Here is a 24,004-nt window from a genome sequence, read left to right as displayed (position 1 = left end):
GGACCAATCCAGTTGGTAGAGTCTATTTAAATTATCCTATATCAAATTAACGATGATTTACTTTGCCAAGATTCTTGGCACTTTTATATTAACTTAAATTGCACTGGGAAAAAGCATAATAGTAGTTGAGAAGCAACTAATTATAAGCAATTATAAGCCAAATTATGTTTATACCACAATTAGTGTTTGAGGTGGTTTAGTAGGCAGATTCTTCAATAAGCAACCATCAAATAATTGAACAGCTTGTAAAACACAGAAATACTTCTTTTATCTCTATTCCAAGTAGAGTAACCACATTCTTTTATCGTTATAAAATAAGCAACATTTATTATCTTTTGTCCTAATCCGCAGTTTGAATTGGATGCTTATAGAACATGGCAAGAGTAGTACATGTGCCTAGCTCACAACATAGCTTCTTTCAACAGATTTCACCGACACATGAATCCACGTTATTGTAAAACGGTGCTGTTATGCAGGGTATCTAGAGTGCAAACCCAAACCATGTCTTTTTCAGTGGATTTTTCATGCTGACATTATCTTATTTCACTTTGGGGAAAGTTTTTTTCTAAGGATGATAGTGAACATTCTTTTTGCCTTGTAACAATAGCAATTTTTATGTCAGCTTGGTTTTTTTCCTCCCATAATTCAAAGTCATAACTTTGTTACCACAATTTTGCCATCTGAGGTTAAACTGTTTTCCATGGCTTGACGACTATTTTATACTTAACATTGATTAATGAAATATTAGACTGACAGTTCTTTAAGTTACCATCAGGAATCCGTTACATTAATTTTCAGGTAAATCCTTCTTAAGTACACGAGAAGGCAGCACTGTAAATTTTGGTGGGGGGTAAGGAGAACTTCTATCAATTAATACATCGGTTTGATAAAATTCAAAGAAAAACATGATCAAATAAGTTCAGATTATATTTAACACATTCAGTTTCTAGAAGCAGTTTTGCTGAATAAATTCCCACCAGTTGACCTAATGGAGCAACACAGTTGCCAGTGCTTCCCGGTGGCTGCTGCGCTCAGCCAACTGCGAGGCGCGGCGAGCCACACGGTGGGAGGTGGGTAGAGCCGGAGCCCTCCAAGGCTGGGCGCCACGTTGCTTTTCTCTTCTGAAATGGGAAGACAATGCTTCTGGCTATTGTATAAACCAGCCAAGGACTGCATTCATTCGCACACCAGCCAAGGCGTGAGCAGAATCAAAGCGCCTTCTAATTCGACCCCTGACAACGTGCGCGTCACGGACAAATGTTTAGTTTTAACGCCTGACTGCGTTCGCCTTGGGAAAACACACTTTAAAGAATGGCCAAATATCTCAGCAGTCGCGGTGAACTGCACAAGATCAAAACGACAGCACCAACCCAACGCTGGCCACAGTCCCCGCTGAACCCCACCAACACCCCAAAGGACCCACCCATGTTTTCTGCTAACCATTTTTTTTTTTTCCTAAACAAACTCTGCAGAGCCTTTCCTCATTCCGTTCCCGCTCTCCCCACCCACTCTGCATTCGATCCGAGGTTTCTAGTCCCCAGCCGGACATCGCAGCACCGACTCCCACTTACTGGCCAGGGACAGCCCGAGCCGCAGCGCAGTCGGCAGCTCCGGCGCTCTCCGCAGGCCCTCGGTTAGCCAGCCACCACTCGACCGCGAGTGATTGACAGGCGGCAGCACCTATGGGCCATGGAGGCGGGACTATGCGTCACTTCCTGGCCCTTTAGGGCTGCTGGAGTATATAAAGGCGGTGCTCACGCAGCGCCCTCGCTTACACAGTATGGCCGGCGATATTAGCTAGCGCTCGCTCTACTCTCTCTAACGGGGAAGCAGCGGAATACAAGAGACTGAACTGTATCTGCCTCTATTTCCAAAAGACTCACGTTCAACTTTCGCTCACACAAAGCCGGGAAAATTTTATTAGTCCTTTTTTAAAAAAAGTTAATATAAAATTATAGCAAAAAAAAAAAAAGGAACCTGAACTTTAGTAACACAGCTGGAACAATCCGCAGCGACGGCGGCAGCGGCGGGAGAAGAGGTTTAATTTAGTTGATTTTCTGTGGTTGTTGGTTGTTCGCTAGTCTCACGGTGATGGAAGCTGCACATTTTTTCGAAGGGACCGAGAAGCTGCTGGAGGTTTGGTTCTCCCGGCAGCAGCCCGACGCAAACCAAGGATCTGGGGATCTTCGCACTATCCCAAGGTGGGTCCCCAGGGCACTCGCTGATATCCGGGCACGGGGACTGTCGCCGCCGCCGAGGCACCAGTCACGGGCGGGGCCCGGGTTCCCGCAGCCTTCAGGTGGGGGCAGGTCTACGGGCAGGGATCGCTTCGGCGGCCTTGGAAGGTGCGCGGTTTCGGAGAGATCGGCCGTGTCCGGCTTCTCCCGCCGTAGTTGCCGCGCCTAGCACTGCCCTGGGGGAGGGGAGGAGGCCGGCGCGGCCGCGTGCTCAGGTAACGTCCCGCGCGGGGCGGTGGGCGGCGCGGCCCGGGGTGGTTTTGCGGCCCGCGCCTCCGGACTTGTCCCTTGGTAGTAGTTGGCGGCAGGGGCCCCAGGTGGGGGTCGGGGGCGCCTGCGCGGGTTCCCTCCGGCAGGTGTGGCTCGGCGGGCTTAGTCAGGCGCTAATTCGGGCGTGCCCGCCTCGGGGAATGGAGGGAGGGAGTGGCGCTCGTTCTTGCCGCGGGCGCGGACCGAAGAGGCCCTCCCGGCCTGGTTTGAGGGGCTAGCGAGCAGGCCTCCCACCCGCGGTGGCCGCGAGCAGCGTGTGGCGCTCGAGCGGCGGGGATTGGGCGGGAGCAGTCGTGTCGCAGTGGCTGGGCCCCACCGCTGCCCTAACGTGCTCTGCGCCAGAGCCTTTTCGGGGCGGCTGGGCAGACGGCGCAGTCCCCGGGGCGGCCCCCGACGCGGCCGCGGAGCCCGCCGAGGGTTGCTCACCAGTCTCTTGACCTTGGTTTGTGTAACCTGCTACGGAGCCGGCGGGAGCCGGGAGAGCGGGGCTGGAGAGGTTCGGGTGGAGGGAGGCCCGCCTAACCCAGGACATAATGCCTTAAGCTTGAGCAAAGGAATCTGGGGCCCACTCCCACCGCGGGCCATCAGGCGGGAGAGAATAAGCTGACGGCGCCGAAGAGGCGTTTTAGCTGGTATTACTGTGGAAATCCAAGCTTAAGTAAAAACACAGAGATCCCCTGGCTGCTTGGGCCTTGTTCCCGGCGGCGGTCGCACCAGTAGCCACCCATTGCCTTCCTAGGCCCTGCCACCGGATCCCTGGCTTCTCTGCGCACAAGTGCGGCGAGAGTGGCCGTGTGGCAGAGTAACCGGCGTTGCCTGCTTCATTGAGAGGCGGCAACCAATGAGCTCCTGGGCCCGACCCAGAGCCTGGCCCCAGGGTGTGGGCCAATGGGCGTTTTAGGAATGTTGGCTGCTCTCGGAGCTGTCCCTTGACAAAAAGCAACTGGAAAAGGGAATCCAGGCAGACACGTGCTACCGAGACTTTAAGGCAGGATGGGAAGCCCAGTTTCTAGCAGTACATCTTGAACGATTCCATTGTAGAAAAAAAACGGAATAGGTCTAATTTTTTAAGCTTCGTGTGACACTTAAAATGTCTGTAGTGCTTGCTACGTGCCAGGCTCAAGTGTAGATTATAGGAAGCGGTGCTTTGGTCATGGAGAAGCTTGGTATTCCTTTGACTGATGAGAGAGCAGATATTTTTGGTAGGCATTTGGTAAAACGATTGTGATCAGGATTATTACCTAGAAAATCTTGGCAAGGAAGAATTAATGGGTAAGAACCGTCCTAGAAAATGAGTAACAAATTGTCACTTTGGCTTTTTAGATGTTTGAGCCCTTAAATAATTAGTAAGTACATGTTCTTAATAAAGGGAAGAAGTTTGTGTTCTCCCCAAGTTCGTGGCGGTTTGGCTCTTTAGAGTTTCCTGAGTCAAAGTGGAGGGAGGGGGAAGAGGCTTTTGCAAAAGCAGCCTGCTCTCTTTAAATGTTTAAGAACCATTTTTACTTTGTACTTTAATCAGCCGAAATTGTTTTTCAGTGTGGCTCTTAAAATCATGGCCAAAGTTAAACCTTGAAGGATAAAATATTCCCTTGAGTACAGTTCATGATTTAGTGCCATCCATTTTGTGGACATGTAACATTCATTAAACAACTGTTGTCGTCTACTGCCACATTATAACTGTTGTAGATAAAGCAAGTTAAGCAAGAACTGAAAAATCTCTTGATTTAACGAAGAGGTCCAGTGGTGACCTTTGTAGGAACATTTTTCAGTGACCACTCAAGTCGTTATTTATTTACCAGGTTGTTAAACAAAAAAAACCTGAAATGGATGTTCGATGAATCACCTAAAATCAATGGCCTGGCAAAGAGAGTATCATCGATGGAGTCTGGTTTGTGGGGACGTGGGGTGCCAGCCCCAGAGACCCCAGGGAAGGATAATCGATCATCTAGAAGAATAAAGCATGACATGTTTTACTCAAATGATATGATTAAGCGCACAGCCTCTGGAATAACAAGACTTGAATTCAGCATTTAATAGTTGTGTGAGCTGTTTCTTCGTCTCTAAAATGGAGGCAATAATGGTACATAGCTTCTGGAAGAAGTGTTACCAATCTGTTTATAAAGCATTATAAACACATGGACATAGAAAGGATTAAGAGAGTGAGAGCCTTAAATGTTCAAAGAGAGCATTAGTATCGATGCTAAAGGCAAGGATAACAAGATAAGGATATTAGGGAGAAAAAAATTCCTGGAAAAATAGCTTTCTAAAACTAACGCAGGAAGAAATAGAAAACCTAAAATAGTCCTAGAACACCTAAATAACTAGAATCGGTCATTAATCATCTAGGCCCAGATGGTTTCTCTGCAGTGTTATAAATAATTCAAGGGAGAAAATATCCAACCTTTTTCACTCATTCTTCTAAGAAACAGAGGGAATGTACTTCTCTCTGTTTGCTCATCCCAAAGTCTGAAATATATTTTTTTTCTCCTAAACGATGTTTACCTTTCATATTTAGACCTGCAATCCATCTGGAATTGATTTTGTGTGTGGTATGAAGGAATAGAATTCACTTTAAGCAAACTTGGCTCATCAGTCCAAGCTTTAATGCCAAGTTAAGCTGGAATCCTTTCTGAATGTACACCTTTTACTAAACACTGCTTCCCTCTTGAAGACCATTTAAGATAATTTATCTTAGTGAACAAATGATGTAATACTGAGAAATTTAGCAAAGAAAAATCCTGTATGATATAGCTTGAGTTAAACGATACTGTTGATGAAAAGCAGCAGTCCAGGTGTATCCAGATGAATAAAGGACAATTAAGGGAGAGGCAGTTTCTTAGCGGTAACTTGCAGTTTTCTCTAATTTTTCAGATTTTAGGCATGTTGAATAAAAATCAGTGACCATTTAAAAAATGGTTTAGTTGTTAGATCAAAGTGCTGTACCAAACAAAAGCTTTTTATAAGAAATGGCAGCTTCAGGGAGGTTGAGAGTATTAAGGAGGAAGTCTGTTAGAAAATAGAAAATTTTGCTAAGAGTGATTTTTCAGGACTGGAAATCCCTTTTGCTTTAGACAGCATCACAGACAGACCTGAGCTGTTTTTAGTAGTTAGGTGGGTTTAGATGGGAAATTGTAATGGAGGTGGAAAGGATGAAAGGTTAGAGGTTTTTTATTTTTATAGTTATTCATGAACATGAAAACTAGAACTGGTGGGATGTACAGCTGTTCCTGTGTTTTACTCAGATTTTATAAACTAAAACACAATTTTTAGTAAAGGATTGGGGCAGTTGCAAAGATAGTCACACCTCAGCGTAACTTTCCCCAAACTCATGCCTTATTTGAGTACATCATTATGCAGCATTGCACTATCAATAATTTACATTGAAGGAATTTACAAGCCATTGCCAAAAAACCTTTTAGTGTAATGTTTTGGGGTGTAGAAATGCCTCCTACTAAAGAATTAAGCTGCTCATTACATTCCTCCCAGCAGTTTCAAAGAGGTTTCAGGGCTGGGCTTGGTGGCTCATGTCTAATCCCAGCACTGTGAGAGGCCAAGGAGTTTGAGACTAGTCTGGGCAACATGGTGAAATCTTGACTCTACAAAAAAATTGAAAAATTATGCGTGCATGGTGGCCTATCCTGGTGCATGTCTGCAGTCCAGCTACTCAGGGGGCTGAAGTGGGAGGATTTTTTTGAGCCATTGGGAGGCCAAGACTGCAGCGAAATGAGACTGCACCACTGCTCCCCATCAGGGTGACAGAGTGAGACCCTGTCTCAACAACAAAAAGATTGCAACTGTTTACAAACCATGTGTCTTTAAGAAGCACATATTCAGAGTAGCAGAAAAGTGAGAGGAGTAATTATACTGATTGGGGTAAAAATTTGAGATAGAGAAACAATAATGTGATTATAATAGTGTGGCTGCATTCTGGGTTCATATCTTTGCACAAAGGGTGGCTTATTTCTCTGGGTATCTGAATTGACTGACCCAGGAAGGCATCCTCAGAATCTTGTGGCCAGTCTAGCTTTACGCAAGAATAATTTGGTTTTAGGATGCTTTTGACCCAAAGACGGCTTACTACCTGGGGTAGAAGGCACCCTGATGAATGTACTACATGTAATGAGAGTCTCTAAAACCTAAAAATATGAGGTAAGATCAGAATTGGGAAACTGCGGTGACTTTGGATAAATGACATGAACTCTGAAACCAGTCAGTTTTACATTAGGGAGTAATAAGTAATCTAATGACCTGGAAGCTTTTTAAATAAAAATCTTCTGGTATCCTCAGAAGGTATCTGACCTAACTGGATATGGGGATAGGATCCATGTATTCACTTTTCAGGTGATTAGAGCATAACCCTGCACTAATGGATTCCTTCTATATTTAAGTCCTTTGTCTTTTTTTTTCTTTTTTTTTTTTTTTTTTTTTTTTTTGAGACAGCCCGTCACTCAGGCTGGAGTGTAGTGGTGCCATCTTGGCTCACTGCAACCTCCACCTCCCAGGTTTAAGCTATTCCCCTGCCTCAGGCTCTCTAGTAGCTGGCACTACAGGTACGCACCGTCACGCCCAGCTAATTTTTATATTTTTAGTAAAGACAGAGTTTGGCCATGTTGGCCAGGCTGGTCTCAAATTTCTCCTGACTTCAAGTGATTGAGCCATCACGCCTGGCCCTTTTGTCTATTTTTTATAATCACTTTTGTTTCAGTTGAGTTGTGTGTAGGTGTTTCTTTTACTTTAAATATTGACCCCTTACCAGATTACTTGCAAGTATTTCATTCTGTAGTTGTCTTTTCACTCTTGTTTCTTTCGATGTATAGAAATTTTTACATTTTAGGTTTTCAAGTTTCATTTGTCTTTGATTTTGTTATATGTCATATCCAAGAAATCATTGCCAAATCTAACCTCCTGAAGCATTTACCGTATGTATGCTTCTAGGAGTTTCATTCACTTTTAATGTTTAGGTTCTTGATCCATTTTGAGTTAATTTTTGTTTATGATGTAAGGTAAAAGTCCAACTTAATTTTATTTGGATGTGGACATCCATTTCCCCCAGCACCATTTGTGGAAGAGACTGTTTTCCCCTGTTATGTAGTCTTGGGACACTTGTTCAAGATACTTGACCTCAGTCATTTTCTACTTCTTTTTTTGAGACAGAGTCTTGCTTTGTCTCCCAGGTTGGAGTGTAATGGCATGATCTCAGCGCATCGCAACCTCTGTCTCCTAGCTTCAAGTGATTCTCCTGCCTCAGCCTCCCAAGCAGCTAGGACTACAGGCCTGTGCCACCATATCTGGCTAATTTTTGTATTTTTAATAGAGATGGGGTTTCAATCAGGCAACATAGAAGTCTTGTTATAATTATCTTGTCCCTTCCTAAGTTCTATTTTTATTAGACCTCAGCCTCTAAGAAAGCATTTTAAATATAAAATGTGACATGCCACCAAAGTGTTGCTTTTCAGACATACAATTCATGTGTTATTATTAATATAGAACACCTGTTTCTTTGGGATCATTTATCATGATCTCTGATTATATTTAATATTTTAGTACCTACTCTTTAAGTGAAATTAGGATATCTCAACCTCAGCATTCTTGACATTTTGGTTCAGATAATTCATTGTTGTCGGTGATTATCCTGTTAATCATAACCTGTGTAGCAGTGTCCCTGGCCTCTATCCACTACATGCTGGCAACACCACTGCCACCCCAGTTGTAATAAAAAATGTCTCCAAATATTGCCACATGTCTCCTGGGTGGCAAAATTATCACAAGTTGAGAACCACTGAGTTAGATCAAAGAAGTGGCATTTAAGATGAGAAAAAGGGGTGGGAGGGAGGAACGACAAAAAAAAAGATGAGAAAAAGGAATTCAAATCAGAAAATAACTCGTTGTACATATTTCTTTGTGTTTTTATAAGCACCTGAGAATCGTGTGGTTGAGACCAGGCATGGTGGTGCAGACCTGTAATCCCAGCACTTTGGGAGGCTGAGGCAGGTGGATCACTTGATGTCAGGAGTTTGCGACCAGCCTAGCCAACATGGTGAAACCCTGTCTCTACTAAAAATAAAAAAAATAGCTGGGCATGGTGGCACATGCCTGTAATCCCAGCTACTCAGGAGGCTGAGGCAGGAGAGGCGCTTGAATCTGGGAGGAAGCTAATACCATGCCACTGCATTCCAGCCTGGGTGACAAAAGAAAGAAAAAGAAAAAAAAAAAAGAATTGTGTGCTTAAATAGCTTTATAATAATTTCTAATGACTAGATCACTATTATGTGGTCTGTAATGCGAACAAATCCCAAAGTCACCTTGCTGTCTTGCTTGTCTTGATTCAGCTTTATAACCATCACTTGGATTTACTGAACTCTGTTTAAATAGCAAGGATTGCCAAATTGATGTATTTGAATAGAATAGTATGGTTTTTGTTTTTATTTTTGAGACGGAGTCTCACTCTTTCACCCAGGCTGGAGTGCTGTGGCACGATCTCAGCTCACTGCAACCTCCACCTCCCAGATTCAATCAATTCTCCTGCCTTAGCCTCCCAAGTAGCTAGGATTACAGGTGCGTGCCATCACTCCCAGCTAATTTTGGTATTTTTAGTAGAGATGAGGTTTTACCATGTTGGCCCGGCTGGTCTCGGAACGCCTGACCTCCAGTGATCACCCACCTCAACCTTCCAAAATGCTGGGATTACAGGCATGATTGAGCTACCGTACCCAGCCTTAATATTGTCTAGTGTTGTAATTATAGATATGTGATTTAGAAAAATGGCTCCGTCAACTGTATAAAGTACTTTGTCTTTTCCATCATTAATTTGATCAGAAAGCAGAGCACTGAAAATCTTTCCACCAAAACAAGAGTCAGCAAACTTTCTGTAAAGGAAGTTTGTAAATTTTAAATTTTGCAAGGCAGACAGTCTATGTTGCAACTACTCAGCCCTGCCCTCATAGGAAGAAAATAACCATAGACAACATATAAATGAATGAGTGTGGCTAGGTTCCTGAACTTTATTTACAAAAGCAGGCCATTTTTCCCACAGAAATGTAACAAATAATTTATGCTGAAATTTTCAGCTGTTGCAGAGTTGGTTTTTCACCTATTTATGTACACGTATACTATTGTATTGACTTCTTTTCGCGCGTTCTTTTTTTTTTTTTAAAGACGGATTCTCACTCTGTTACCCAGCGGATTACATGCGTGAGCAACCGCACCCGGCCATCTTATTCATTTTTCTTACTGTCATCTTTCTTGCCCTCTGATTTGTTTTTATTGAGCCTAGCAACTCTAAGATATGCCTTTATAATCACTAGGTTAGTTCAACTGTTTGTCCTAGGGTTCTTAAAGCAATTGCGTTTTTTGATACTACGACTGAAAAATTGACTACTGGAGCATTACTATTAGTTGGAAAGGTTTGGATGGAGAATTGATATTAGCAAGGTATAGTGACACGTGCCAGTGGTCCCAGTTACTTGGGAGGCTGGGGTGGGAGGATCTCTTTGAGCCTGGGAGGCCAAGGCTGCAGTGAGCTGTAGACCGTGCTGTTGTTCTTCAGCCCTGGTGACAGCGAGACTGGGTCAAAAAACAAAAGGTTATTTCTTTCTGCCATTACAGAAAAAGCATGCTACACTGTCTTCACTTACTAAAATGCAATTAATAAACCCTGGACAGAATGCATTGTTGAGCAGCTATCGAAGGACTCTGAGAAGTAAATTTTAGCAGGTGAATTGGAAAGCCAGAACTTTAAATTCCACTGAACCAGCAGTGAATTTCCTGTTTTTTTCCTCTCTGGTATCTCCTGGGCTTGCCAGAAACCCAGAATTGAACAGTAGGGGCAGGCAAAAATAGTTCGAAGAAAGGCTCTCCTAGTTCTGGTCTGCAAAGAAAGAGAGGCCCCCTTTTAGTGAAAGGGGGAAAACTTTCCTCTTTTTTGCTTTTGTTTTGTTTTGTTTTGTTGCCCCAACCCCCTTGTAGGCCTTCAGCAGCTGTGGTAGTTAGGCAGATGCCTAAAATGACAAGATAAGGGAATCCTTTTTAAACTAGAGGGGCCGGGCGTGGTGGCTCACGCCTGTAATCCCAGCACTTTAGGAGGCCGAGACAGGCGGATCATGAGGTCAAGAGATCGAGACCATCCTGGCCAACATGGTGAAACCCCGCCTCTACTAAAAAATACAAAAATTAGCTGGGCATGGTGGCGCGTGCCTGTAGTCCCAGCTACTCTGAAGGCTGAGGCGGGAGAATTGCTTGAACCCAAGAGGCAGAGATTGCAGTGAGCTGAGATTGTGCCACTGCACTCCAGCCTGGCTACAGAGCAAGACTCTCTCAAAAAAAAAAAAAAAAAAAAAAGTAAACTAAAGGAACTATGGTCCCAAGAGTAAAGAGTATCACAATGGAATCTCTGGGTGGTCCTTACTTTATCTTGCTCCTCTCCTCACTTGGCCCTAGAGGGAGACACAGCCACATGCAGTCTGCTGCGGAGTATAGATACTAAATCCCTGGTTTTTTTTTTTGTTTTTTTGTTTTGTTTTGTTTTGTTTTTTTTTGAGAGGGCCTCTCTGTTGCCCAGGCTGGAGTGAGGTGATGCAGTCATAGCTTACTGAAGCCTCAAAGTCCTGAGCTTATGGAATCCTCCTGCCTCAGCCTTCTGAGTAGCTGGGATCACAAGCATGCACCACCACACCTGGCTAATTAATGTTCATATAAAACTTTGTAGATTTGCCTTTTTTGTAGAAACAGGGTCTCACTATAATGCCCAAGCTTAAAGCCCTGTTTTTATAGATAGTGGATGAAGAAGAGTCCTTCCCCTATTCCCTATGTGAGTCGGGCATTGTCAGAGAGACTATGGCAAGTTGAAGAAAGCAAATCTACAAAGTTTTATATGAACATTCCTGGGCCATTTTATGTGGATCTCACCCCAAACAGTGCATCAGAAGCTTTTCTCTTTTTTTTTTTTGAGACGGAGTTTCACTCATGTTACCCAGGCTGGAGTGCAATGGCGCGATCTCGGCTCACCGCAACCTCCGCCTCCTGGGTTCAGGCAATTCTCCTGCCTCAGCCTCCTGAGTAGCCGGGATTACAGGCACGCACCACCATGCCCAGCTAATTTTTTGTATTTTTAGTAGAGACGGGGTTTCACCATGTTGACCAGGATGGTCTCGATCTCTTGACCTCGTGATCCACCCACCTTGGCCTCCCAAAGTGCTGGGATTACAGGCTTGAGCCACCGCGCCCGGCAGAAGCTTTGAAACTAAAATACACAATAGACTGCCTCCCTAGGGCCAGCCTGGCCATTGGGTGGCAAATAAGTGGGACAGATGCAAATAGCATAGCAAAGGATTTCATAACAAACCTGACATTGGAACTGTAACACAACCTACAAAAGTTGAGTAAAAATTTGAAGGCTGAATCAAACGAGATTGATTATCTGCTAAAAGTTTTTAAAAATCAATACCTAGAGTGGTGTAACATGATCAAAATATCCAGGATACAATCCTAAATTAATTAACATACCAAAAACCAGGAAAATCTCAACATCTCAAAGGAAAAAACAGCAGACATCAACCTCAAGGGGACACAGACCAACATTTTAAAGTAGCTGTGTCATAACCATTCTACAAGTTGTAAGGGTGAATACTTTTGTTTTGAGAGAGTCTTACTCTATTGTCCTGGCTGGAGTGTAGTGATGTGATCATGGTTCCCTCCATCCTCCACCTCCTGGGCTCAAGGAATCTTCCCACATCAGCTTACGGAGTAGCTGGGACTATAGGCCTGCACAATCCCTTTTTTAATTTTATTTTTAAGAGACTGGGTATTGCTATGTTGCCCAGGCTGGTCTTGAACTCCTGGCCTTGTAGTCCTTCCTTCAGGGGCTCTCTGAACCATGATGCCTGGCCATAACAGCCTTGAAAAAAAAAAAAGAAAGAAACAGGCCGGGCGTGGTGGCTTACGCCTGTAATCCCAGCACTTTGGGAGGCCAAGGCAGGTGGATCACGAGATGAGGAGATTGAGACCATCCTGGCCAACATGGTGAAACCCTGCCTGTCTCTACTAAAAATACAAAAATTAGCTGGGTGCAGTGGTGCACACCTGTAGTCACAGCTACTTGGGAGGCTGAGGCAGGAGAGTCTCTTGAGCTCAGGAGGTGGAGGTTGCAGTGAACTGAGTTCCTGCCACTGCACTTCAGCCTGGCCACAGCGCCAGACTGTCTCAAAAAGAAAAGAAAAGATTGTTACACTGTTTAGTTCAGCCATGGGACATGTTTAAAAGTCTTAATAGAAATGGTGACTATAATGAAGAAAGGGAGGGTGGGATTTGCTAGTGTGTCCATTGGATAAAAAATATATGCAGGAATGCTAACTTGTACTTGGAAGTCAATAGGTGATTACTTAAGCAGGTAGCATTATCGATAGATCTGAATTAGAAAACAAAAAATCTTAAATTTTACTTAATGTTTCTAATACTTAATGATAGTGGGTATTTTTATTTACTTTCATATTCAGAATTTGGAGTCTAATAGTACATAATTTTTGTACAAATTTTGTAAATTTATCTTAAGCAGGATTTCATTCCCACCAATAAAGTTATTTATTTTTGAAATGGAGTTTTGCTGTTGTCACCCAGGCTGGAGTACAGTGGTGTGATTTCGGCTCACTGCAACCTCCATCTCCCATGTTGGATCTCCTGCCTGCCTCAGCCTCGCAAGTAGCAGGCATTATAGGTGCCTGCCACCATGCCCAGCTAATTTTTGTATTTTTAGTAGATATGGGGCTTCGCCATGTTGGCCAGGCTGTTCTCATGGCCTCCCAAAGAACTGGGATTACAGGCGTGAGCCACTGCTACCAGCCAAAAATTTTTTTTTTTTAAGAGGGAGTCTCCCTCTGTTGCACAAGCTGGAATGCAGTGGTAAGATCTCAGATCACTGCAGCCTCCACCTTCTGGGTTTAAGTGATTTTTCTGCATCAGCCTCTGGGATAGCTGGGATTGCAGTTGTATCCCATCATACAAGCCATGGGTAATTTCAAGGGTTTTCACATGTATGTCCTGTATATGTATTCTTTCCATATATGAACAAATTGTTAGCACCTTTTTTAAAGAACCTTACAGTTTTTTAATAGCTCTTTTTATAAAGTTGCTTAGTAATGTTAGTCAAATACAGGAACTCAGCTCGGTAATCATTAGCAAGCCTAACACATTAAAGATTTTTGAATGGGTATGGGTATGCAGATGGGTCAATAACAGTTTCTTATAGCAAAATGGTGAGACAGGCACAAAATTCTACCAGGTGTTGTGCTTGCTTTTTAACACAAACGAATAAAACATTCTGCTGGATTTCTCTTAAAAGTTCTTATCTGGTTAAGAAATGATTTGCTGGCTGGGCATGGTGGCTCACACCTGTGATCCCAGCACTTTGGGAGGCTGAGGCAGGCAGATCAGCTGAGGCCAGGAGCTGGAGACCAGCCTGGCCAACATGGTGAAACCCTCTCACTACTAAAAATAGAAAAATTAGACTTGGTGGTGTGTGCCTGTAATCCCAGCTTCTTTTTCTTTCTTTTTTTTTTTTTTTTTTTTTGAAATGGGGTCTCACTCTGTTCCCCAGGCCAGAGTGCAGTGGCACAATCTCAGCTCCCTGGAACCTTCACCTCCCAGGTTCAAGCAGCTCTTCTGCCTCAGCCTCCCAAAGTGCTGAGATTACAGGTATAACCCACCATGCCTGGCCTAAAAAATATTTCTGCTAACCTGGCAAACAGCTGAGCATGGTGGCCACATGCTTGTAGTTCTAGTTACCTGAGAGACTGAGGCAAGAGAAATGCTTGAGTCTGGGAGGCCAAGGCTGAAGTGAGCCGTGATTGCATCACTGCATTCCAACTAGGCAACAGAGTGAGACCCTGTCTCAGAAAATAATGACAATATCTGGTCATGTTAAGTTGTTGCATGGAATGCATTGTCTTTTTATAATGGGCACACTAATGAAAGAATCAGCACTTTCCTAATTCTAACTCAGGCAAATTAAGACTAGTTTGTTCGTGTCTATATGACCTCCATTGCTATGGTTGCTTGTACTGCACATTTCCTTTTAAATGGGCTTTCTCATTGCATTTGGAGAGCTGCATAGTATTCTCAAAATCTTCTAGGTGTGCTTGTAATTAGCAAAGTCATTGTAGTTTTTTGTGAATGCTACAAGAGTAACACCACTCAGTGTCCAGACAGGTAGACAAGCTTTTAAATCTCTATGGCAATTAGATTGGTAAAATTATGCTTTTAAGTGTTTCTTAAGGTTAAAAAATTGCAAATTTTATAGACAAGGTATACCATTGAATTTCTATAATCATTGATGAGTTAATGGCTTACCTTGGTTTATGGACCTTTTAACATTCTCTTGCCTATTTTTCTTTTAGTAATTTCTAAATACATAGTATAATGACCTATTGTTTTTTCATATATAGCATAATATACCTATCCTTTATCTGGATATGCCAATATAGACTATTTTGCAACAAACTAAATGTTGGTGTTCATAAAAGAAGCTGGAACAATATTAATTAAAAATGTGGTCTTTATGGGAAAATGTGAGCTTTGAAATTTTTTATGAGTAGGCAGGTACTGTTGTGGATTAATCATGATTTTTTTGTTAAATGATAGATCTGAGTGGGACATACTTTTGAAGGATGTGCAATGTTCAATCATAAGTGTGACAAAAACTGACAAGCAGGAAGCTTATGTACTCAGGTAAGTCCTGTAAAATAAGTGTTATATAGCTAATTTCAGTCCTAATGTTATGTGAAACAGTAAATTCCTCTCAGTTGTAGTTCTGGTTTTTTTTTTTTTTTTTTTTTTACATTATTTTTAAGAACATGGTATAAAAGGAAATGTTCAGTGTAACGTGGGTGTTTCTAGGAAGTAGGTTTTGAAGCCTCACCAGATAGTTCAAGGTGGTTGCCATCTTTTCCTCCCAGTTAGTAAAGAAGGACCTCTTAATCAGAACAGTTCAGGCAGAGGGAAAGTTAGCTTCACTATACAAATACAGTTGTCTAATTGGTATGTAAAAGCTCATCACCTTTTTTTTTTACAGTTGCAGAGTTAATTTATTCAACAAATACTTTGAATGCTTACAGTATATATTGTAATAGGCCTTGCAGGGGGGAAATACTGGATTAAACAGACCCTTCTTTTCACTCTTTTTTTGGGGGGTGGGCCAGCCCTGGAGACCACAGTTGGGCAAGGGGGCAGGGCTGCCGTTTCCCCGGCTGCACCCCCTTCCTGGGCCGACTTTTTTTTTTGAAACAGAGTCTTACTCTGTCCAGGCTGGAGTGCAGTGGCACAATCTTGTCTCACTGCAACCTCTGCCATCCGGGTTCAAGCGATTCTCCTGCGTTAGCCTCCCAAGTAGCTGGGATTACAGGTGCCTGCCAATGCACCTGGCTAATTTTTATGTTTTTAATAGAGATAGGGATTTCACCATCTTGGCCAGGCTGGTCTTGAACTCCTGACCTTATGAGCCATCGTGCCCAACCTCTTTTTTTTTTTTTAAACTAAGTTTGTATTATGAATATACGAATGTTTATCAAAATGCTTACTGTATGTCAAGCCTTGCGGTGGTTTTGTATAATAGAAAAAAGAAAAGAATAGTGATACTTGCTTTCTTGAGATCCTAATATTGAAAAGTACTAGCCAGAATTGTAAATGATAATTCAATTGGTTGATTGCATCCTCAGTAGTACATTAATATTGTTACAATATTGTGACTTTTTTCAACTGCAGTGAGAGTAGCATGTTTGTCTCCAAGAGACGTTTCATTTTGAAGACATGTGGTACCACCCTCTTGCTGAAAGCACTGGTTCCCCTGTTGAAGCTTGCTAGGGATTACAGTGGGTTTGACTCAATTCAAGTAAGTAAGCAAACATTTAAATATATTTTCAGGAGTAAATGTTAAGGTTCTTATCCTGTGATATGTCAAGTAAATTATATACTCACTGCCTTTGTTAAAATGCATGCAAACACATAGTAAGGTGTTCATACCTTAGAGATCTGATTCTCAGGAACAGAAAATATGAAGGAAGCAGATAATGAATTAGGATGAAATTCGCATGGGAGAAAGAAATCAAGAAACCAGATACTTCAGTAGTTAATTTATTGACATGGTTACTTATAATAATAGATAAATGGTAAGAAAAGAAGGAAAAGCAAGAAAAAGGTTATTACCGAAATTGTCCAATCTTTATAATGAAGAGTTATGTTGAAGAGCAACAGTCAGTATTGAGTTAAATTCTCACACTTTTCAAGAACTAAGTTGTTTTTATCTAGGGTATAATTTTCTGAGACTAGCAGCTTTTTTTTTTTTTTTTTTAGACAGAGTTTTGCTCTTGTTGCCCAGTTCCGTGCAATGGCGCAATGGCGGCTCACTGCAACCGCTACCTTCCGGGTTCAAGCAATTATCCTGCCTCACCCTTCCAAGTAGCTGTGATTACAGGCGCCCACCACCATGCCTGGCTAATTTTTTTGTATTTTTAGTAGAGATAGGGTCTCACCATGTTGGCCAAGCTGGTCTCAAACTCCTGACCTCAGGTGTTCCACCCGCCTTGGACTCCTAAAGTGCTGGGATTACAGGCATGAACCACTACACTCAGCCTGAATTGTAATCTTTAACTTCATAAGGAAAGGATGGATTGTCATTAGTACTCAATACAGTTCTTGTTGTTACCTGTTAATTCTTGTAAGGAATCTGAAGCAGTGTGTGCTTTAAAAAGATAGATGGGGCCTCAGTATGTTGCCCTAGCTGGACTCCCAGGCCAAGTGATCCTCCTACCTCAGCCTCCCAATAGTAGGGACTACAGGCTTATGCCACCATGCCCAGCTAGACCTAACATTTTTCCCGTTACAGAATTTCTAAATTTTGCAGTCTCATAAATGTACATTAACGTATAGCTATACTAGAATCAGCTCAGGTAGCTAATTTGTGTACTTTAGAAGTGAAATGTAGGGAGAAATAGTTGAGTTTTGATTTTGCCCAGTTTTGATATGTGGGAAATAGTGGATTCATTTAGAAAAAATGATTGAATTCTACATCTAAAAGTTAATCTAAAAGTTAATTTTTTTCCTTTCTTTTTTTTCTTTTCTTTTTTTTTTTAAATAAAGAGCTTCTTTTATTCTCGTAAGAATTTCATGAAGCCTTCTCACCAAGGGTACCCACACCGGAATTTCCAGGAAGAAATAGAGTTTCTTAATGCAATTTTCCCAAGTAAGTTTAAATACAATATAAACCTGTTGTCTTTATTTTTCGTTTATTTTATTTTTCCCCGTCCCCACTGTTGTCTTCTTAAAGATGGAAAGTGGAACCTCTAAGAGATCTTTGTATATATGAGAGCATACATATGCAGACCTAGCACTCTACGTACACTAGTATTTGCTTTCCTTGTGGGTTTTTTGGTTTGTTTTAGATGGGGGTATTACTCTGCCACCCATGCTGGTGCAGTGGTGGTATCACAGCTTACTGCCGGCTCAACATCCCAGGCTCAAGTGATCTCCCACCGCAGCCTCCCAAGTAGCTGGGGCTATAGGTGCACACCACCACACCTGGCTTTTGTATTTTTAGTAGAGACAAAGCTTTGCCATGTTGCCCGCGCCATTCTTGAACTCCTGGGCTCAAGTGATCCCACCTGCCTTGGCCTCCCAAAGTCCTAGGGTGTATCACAAGTCAGTGCTGTTTAAATGATGGAATTTTATTTTATTTTTATTTGTTTCCATCTAGGAATTGCTTGAGATGGAATTTTAAAATGTAGGATTGATGACCTGCTCCCTCTGGGTTTTCATATAGCATAGAGAGAGTTCGTCTTCATCTGGCTGTCACCCTACTTTCTGTCTCACTCAGTGGTTCTGTTTATGTTTTTGTTTGAGACAAGGTCTCACTCTCCCAGGCTGGAGAGCAGTGGCATCATTATAGCTCACCGAAATGTCAAACTCCTGGGTTCAAGCACCCAGCTAATTTTTATTTTATTTTTAATAGAGACGGAGTCTCATGTTGCCCAGGTTGGTCTTGAACTCCTGACCGCTAGCAGTCCGCCAGCCTCAGTGGTCTTTAACATATAGATCATAATGTCCTTTGACAATATGAAGAAGGATATGATTTCTTCCAGAAAAATGCCCAGTCCTCTGCTCCAACATTTTATATAACAACTGACCTGACTTTTTAAAAATTACACAGTGTAACTTAGTGTTTCTTGAATGAAATTGGTAAGGGTTTCTTTCATCCTTTTAATAAGCTTTATTTATAGATGTCAGGGAACTAAAGATTATCTAATAACCTCCTTACTTCCTAGATAAGGCTGAAAACCTAGGATAATTGAGTAACTTTGCACAAAGTCACTCACCAGCATGAAAATCTAACTTAGTACATCTACTAATACGAAACCAAACTAGGCTAATCAGAGTGTTGGGTGTTTAGTGCACAATATCCACCAAGTCACTTGATCCTGCTTATCTGAGAATTCACCTGCTGTTTCCTTTTCTTTCACTGATGACTTTTTTTTGAGAAGGAATTTTGCTGTGTTGCCAGGCTGGAGTGCAGTGGAGCAATTTCAGCTCACTGTAACCTTTGCCTCCCAGGTTTAAGCAATTCCCCTGCCTCAGCCTCCTGAGTAGCTGGGACTACAGGCACACCACAATGCCTGGCTAATTTTTGTATGTTTAGTAGAGACGGGGTTTCACCGTGTTGGCCAGGATGGTCTTGATCTCTTGACCTTGTGATCCGCCCACCTAGGCCTTCCAAAGTGTGTTGGGATTACAGGAGTGAGCCACTGCACACAGCCCCTTCTTTTTTTTTTTTTTTTTTTTTTTTTGAGATGTAGTCTCGCTCTGTCGCCCAGGCTGGAGTGCAGTGGTGTGAGATCTTGGCTCCTTACAGCCTCTGCCTCCCAGGTTCAAGCATTCTCCTTCCTGCCTCAGCCTTCTACATAGCTGGGATTACAGGCGTGTGCCAACATACCCGGGTAATTTTTGTATTTTTAGTAGAGGTAGGGTTTTCATCTTGGCCTTCCCCAAAGTGCTGGGATTATAGGCGTGAGCCACTTCGCCCAGCCCACTGATTGGTGACATTTCTAATAGATGGCAAATAGTATCATTGTGCTTACTGTGGGAGGGTAGTAACCAACTGGTTACATGGATGTGTTATATTTATTTTACATTGTCTTCCCTCAACAGATGGAGCAGCATATTGTATGGGACGTATGAATTCTGACTGTTGGTATGTTTAATGCAATTTTGTGGATTTTTGTTGTCCTATGTAAGATTTAACTTAAATTGCCAATTGTCATTCTTAGGAACTATTTTTAACTTTTATGTAGGTACTTATATACTCTGGATTTCCCAGAGAGTCGGGTAATCAGTCAGCCAGATCAAACTTTGGAAATTCTGATGAGTGAGCTTGACCCAGCAGTTATGGACCAGTTCTACATGAAAGATGGTGTTACTGCAAAGGATGTCACTCGTGTAAGCATTTTGAGTAATCATTGTTGCTAGATTCTTCTTCATGGGGACTAAATTTTATTTTTCGTTTTTTAAGTTCAGGGTTACGAGGGCAAGTTTGTTACATAGGTAAACTTGTGTCATGGGTGTTTGTCATACAGAGTATTTCATCACCCAAGTGTTAAGCCTACTACCCATTAGTTATTTTTCCTGCTGTTCTTCCTCCTCCCACCCTGGAACTAAATTTTGAACTCATCTGTTTTTGTCAGGCCTTTGTTAAACTGAGTCTTTTTTTTTTTTTTCCCCCAGGAGAGTGGAATTCGTGACCTGATACCAGGTTCTGTCATTGATGCCACAATGTTCAATCCTTGTGGGTATTCAATGAATGGAATGAAATCGGATGTGAGTAGCTATATATTGCTTCAATAATTATTTAAATATTTAAATGTGTGATACTCTTTCCATTCTTAACACTGTGATCTGTTTCTCTCAGGGAACTTATTGGACTATTCACATCACTCCAGAACCAGAATTTTCTTATGTTAGCTTTGAAACAAACTTAAGTCAGACCTCTTATGATGACCTGATCAGGAAAGTTGTAGAAGTCTTCAAACCAGGAAAATTTGTGACCACCTTGTTTGTTAATCAGGTAATTTGATTTTTTTTATTGACCATAAAATGTTTTTTTTTTTTTTTTTTTACTGACCCACACGTCTATTCTCTGATGACCATAAATCTTAAAGGAAATGAGAACAGTAAGGTCTAAGATGTATTCTAAGATAGCACATATACCCAGCCACTCAGATATCCAGTGGTAATACTGTTTGAGGTTACTGGTAAATGAGAAGCTTTAGGTGTTGCATCAGATTTCTATCAGTCTTTGTCTTCTATCTAGCCAAATTGATGGGTTCCTATAGGCCTGGTGGGAGGACCATAAGATGCCTCAGTCCCTCCAGAACATAAGAAGACAGATAAAATAAGTCACATACCTTAGTTTCATTAAGATAAAAGTCTGAGGCCGGGCGCGGTGGCTCAAGCCTGTAATCCCAGCACTTTGGGAGGCCGAGGCGGGTGGATCACGAGGTCGAGAGATCGAGACCATCCTGGTCAACATGGTGGAACCCCGTCTCTACTAAAAAGTCTGTTACTTAACTGTTTTGTTTGAAAATACTTCTGGATTGCAAACACTAATGGTTATTTAATTTTCTCCCCAGAGTTCTAAATGTCGCACAGTGCTTTCTTCGCCCCAGAAGATTGAAGGTTTTAAGCGTCTTGATTGCCAGAGTGCTATGTTCAATGATTACAATTTTGTTTTTACCAGTTTTGCTAAGAAGCAGCAACAACAGCAGAGTTGATTAAGAAAAATGAAGAAAAAACGCAAAAAGAGAACACACGTAGAAGGTGGTGGATGCTTTCTAGATGTCGATGCTGGGGGCAGTGCTTTCCATAACCACCACTGTGTAGTTGCAGAAAGCCCTAGATGTAATGATAGTGTAATCATTTTGAATTGTATGCATTATTATATCAAGGAGTTAGATATCTTGCATGAATGCTCTCTTCTGTGTTTAGGTATTCTCTGCCACTCTTGCTGTGAAATTGAAGTGCATGTAAAAAAAACCTTTTACTATATGAAACTTTACAACACTTGTGAAAGCAACTCAATTTGGTTTATGCACAGTGTAGTATTTCTCCAAGTATCATCCAAAATTCCCCACAGACAAGGCTTTCGTCCTCATTAGGTGTTGGCCTCAGCCCAACCATCTGGGACTGTTCTATTGCTGCCAGAATTTTACATCCAGTTACCTCCACTTTCTAGAACATATTCTTTACTAATGTTATTGAAACCAGTTTCTACTTCATACAGATGTTTTTTGAAACCGCAATTAAAGTTCTTCTTCCATGAGTCGAGTCCTTAAGAAAATGATTCCAGTTACTCATTTTGCATATTTACTATTTTAACATTATTGGACCCTGCATTTTTAGTGCTTTGATTTCTTCCCTCTCCCTGGTGTCTCCCCCAAGACCCCAAATAAAGCAATACACTGTTAACACTGTGGGTTTATATACTAATTCTATACCCCAGATGAGAAATGGGGGAGATGGTCCCTGGGCTTAACATTCTTTAAAGGGCATGGGAATTTAGCCTTATTTTTATTGTAATGTGCTTTTTTGGAAAGTAGTTGATTAGCAGGGATGACTCAGAGTCGTAGATTGAGATTAGAGTGTACTGGCTGAACTGTGGAAAACAAACAATTCTGTGTTCCTCAGTAAATGAGATTAGCATCTAATGAGTAGCACGCCTTTACTAACTTACTAAGTAGTGGTATAAAAGGATTTTTATTTAGTTAATTACCAGAGAGATTTAACATAATTTTGTTCTGGATTCAGTAAATCAAGTCAGCTTGGATCATTCACCTTAACTTTTCCTTTAGCAACCGTTTCCATTAGTGTTCTATAAACTTTGATCCAAAGCAGAATCAATGTCTTTTCATCTTGTGACTTAAAGTTCTGTGACTGTGATGCATGTGAGTGTTCTGACTTCATCTGTTCCTCTAACTATGGTGTTTCCCTCACCATGGCATTCATAGGGTGAAATGTGAATGACTGTCCAGAATGTGAATTGTCCAAATTCAGATAAACATCATGAAGCAGAATACATGAATAAATAAATAAAACATAAAATTCTAAAATACTCAATGGAAAATGTCTAGAAATACAGACTTTCAAGAGTTGGTATCTTAGGTATATTTGCAGATACTCTGGGATTTTAAGGAACTGAGAAAACAGCAAAGTTAACTGAATTTTATATTTATTGTCCTCTAAATATTTTGATAATTTCTGGATTGGTGCAGTGATGTTTTTGTTCCTTCCGTATTTATAAACGAAACACCTTTTTTTAGTGTTTCTAAACCTAAAATCTACTTGGTTTGAAATCAAGTGGTTGGAACACTGACTTTTTATTTGAAGCATGTTGTTGATTGAAAGTTTCATTGAGGAAGTTTTCAATCAGTGTGATCAATTTGATTCTGTAATGAGCACAGCATCTAGTATTTTGAGGTGCTCTGTTTTGAGGACCAATGCTCAAGGTGGACTTTGTTGATACATGATATCCCAATAGATTTGTTGACTTGAGGTCTGGAGGGTTTTTTCCTTTTTTTCTAATAGAATTAAGAATTCTAATGTTGAAAAACTGCACAAAGTTGTGTGGGACAAAGCCTAGAAAGCAGAAATGTAGATTGAATCATCATCTAAAGCATGATGTGATAGAGGAGGGAAAGTTTGGTGCCATAATTTCTCCTTTCACTGGTGTTGGACTTTAAATCAGTTGAAATGTATTTCTGTATCACAATTTACGCTTCAATAAAAGTTTAATTGTCTAGTGACATTCAGAAACTTTTCTGTTGCCCTGTTTTTTAAAGTAACCTACTTGACCAAATACTGTATATCTGAAGTTTAAAATCAGTATAGCAATGTATATTTGTGAGTTTGGAGATAAAAGGTTGAAAGTGTTAGGTCCCAACCTTTATTACAGATTAGACTCTTGAAACACTGGTTGAGGATGATCAAACTGTAAGTTTCCTTATTTCATTCATGGCTATTTCTGTTAAGTAGAAGAGAATTATAAGCTCGATAATTTTCTTCATTTTTCTAACTTAGGATCTTGTTCTGTTGTCCAGGCTGCAGTGCAGTGGCTTTTCACAGGTGCGGTCATAGCATATACTGATTCCTTGAACTCCTAGGCTCAGGCAGTCCTGCAGATTCCCAAGTAGCTGGGACTGCAGGCTTCTGCCATCATGCTTGACTTATTTTCTTTATTTGGCAACATTTTAGTTCTGCTGTCAAATAGGTAATAAGCTGAAAATCTTAAGAAAATGTATATTCTGATCTTTTTCAGAATATGCTTCAGTTAGAAAATATTTCCTCAATTTTCATTAAAAGCAGATGGTGTTCCTAGAAAAGCAAAATGTTATATATCTGTGCAATAGGTATTTGCAAGATTCATTTGCCAAAAACAGGTGAATGAAGGAAGTCAGGGGTTCATTAATGAG

General features: G+C 41.5%; 1 protein-coding gene across 1 annotated transcript; it reads left to right on the top strand.

Moving 5' to 3' along the window:
- Positions 1-1,758: 1,758 nt before the first annotated feature.
- AMD1 (adenosylmethionine decarboxylase 1) lies at positions 1,759-23,348 on the top strand. Its single transcript, XM_032275030.1, has 9 exons — positions 1,759-2,201; positions 15,138-15,224; positions 16,257-16,383; positions 17,631-17,733; positions 19,692-19,734; positions 19,835-19,979; positions 20,265-20,357; positions 20,449-20,604; positions 21,170-23,348. Exons 1-9 carry the CDS (start codon positions 2,092-2,094, stop codon positions 21,308-21,310), a joined length of 1,005 nt encoding a protein of 334 aa, XP_032130921.1. The 5' UTR covers positions 1,759-2,091; the 3' UTR covers positions 21,311-23,348.
- Positions 23,349-24,004: the final 656 nt, after the last annotated feature.

This window comes from Sapajus apella, unplaced genomic scaffold (genome assembly GCF_009761245.1).
Source record: "Sapajus apella isolate SASKATOON/1434 unplaced genomic scaffold, GSC_monkey_1.0 scaffold6, whole genome shotgun sequence".
NCBI classification, from domain to species: domain Eukaryota; kingdom Metazoa; phylum Chordata; class Mammalia; order Primates; family Cebidae; genus Sapajus; species Sapajus apella.
This window is presented reverse-complemented; position numbering and strand designations above follow the sequence as displayed.

What these genes read in the sequence shown, in the direction of transcription:
- AMD1 (XM_032275030.1), top strand. Translation starts at nt 2,092, where the DNA reads ATGGAAGCTGCACATTTTTTCGAAGGGACCGAGAAGCTGCTGGAGGTT. An exon ending in GTGGGTTTGACTCAATTCAA is followed by an intron (nt 16,384 to 17,630) that starts GTAAGTAAGCAA and finishes TTTTAAATAAAG; the next exon opens with AGCTTCTTTTATTCTCGTAA. An exon ending in TCTTAATGCAATTTTCCCAA is followed by an intron (nt 17,734 to 19,691) that starts GTAAGTTTAAAT and finishes TTCCCTCAACAG; the next exon opens with ATGGAGCAGCATATTGTATG.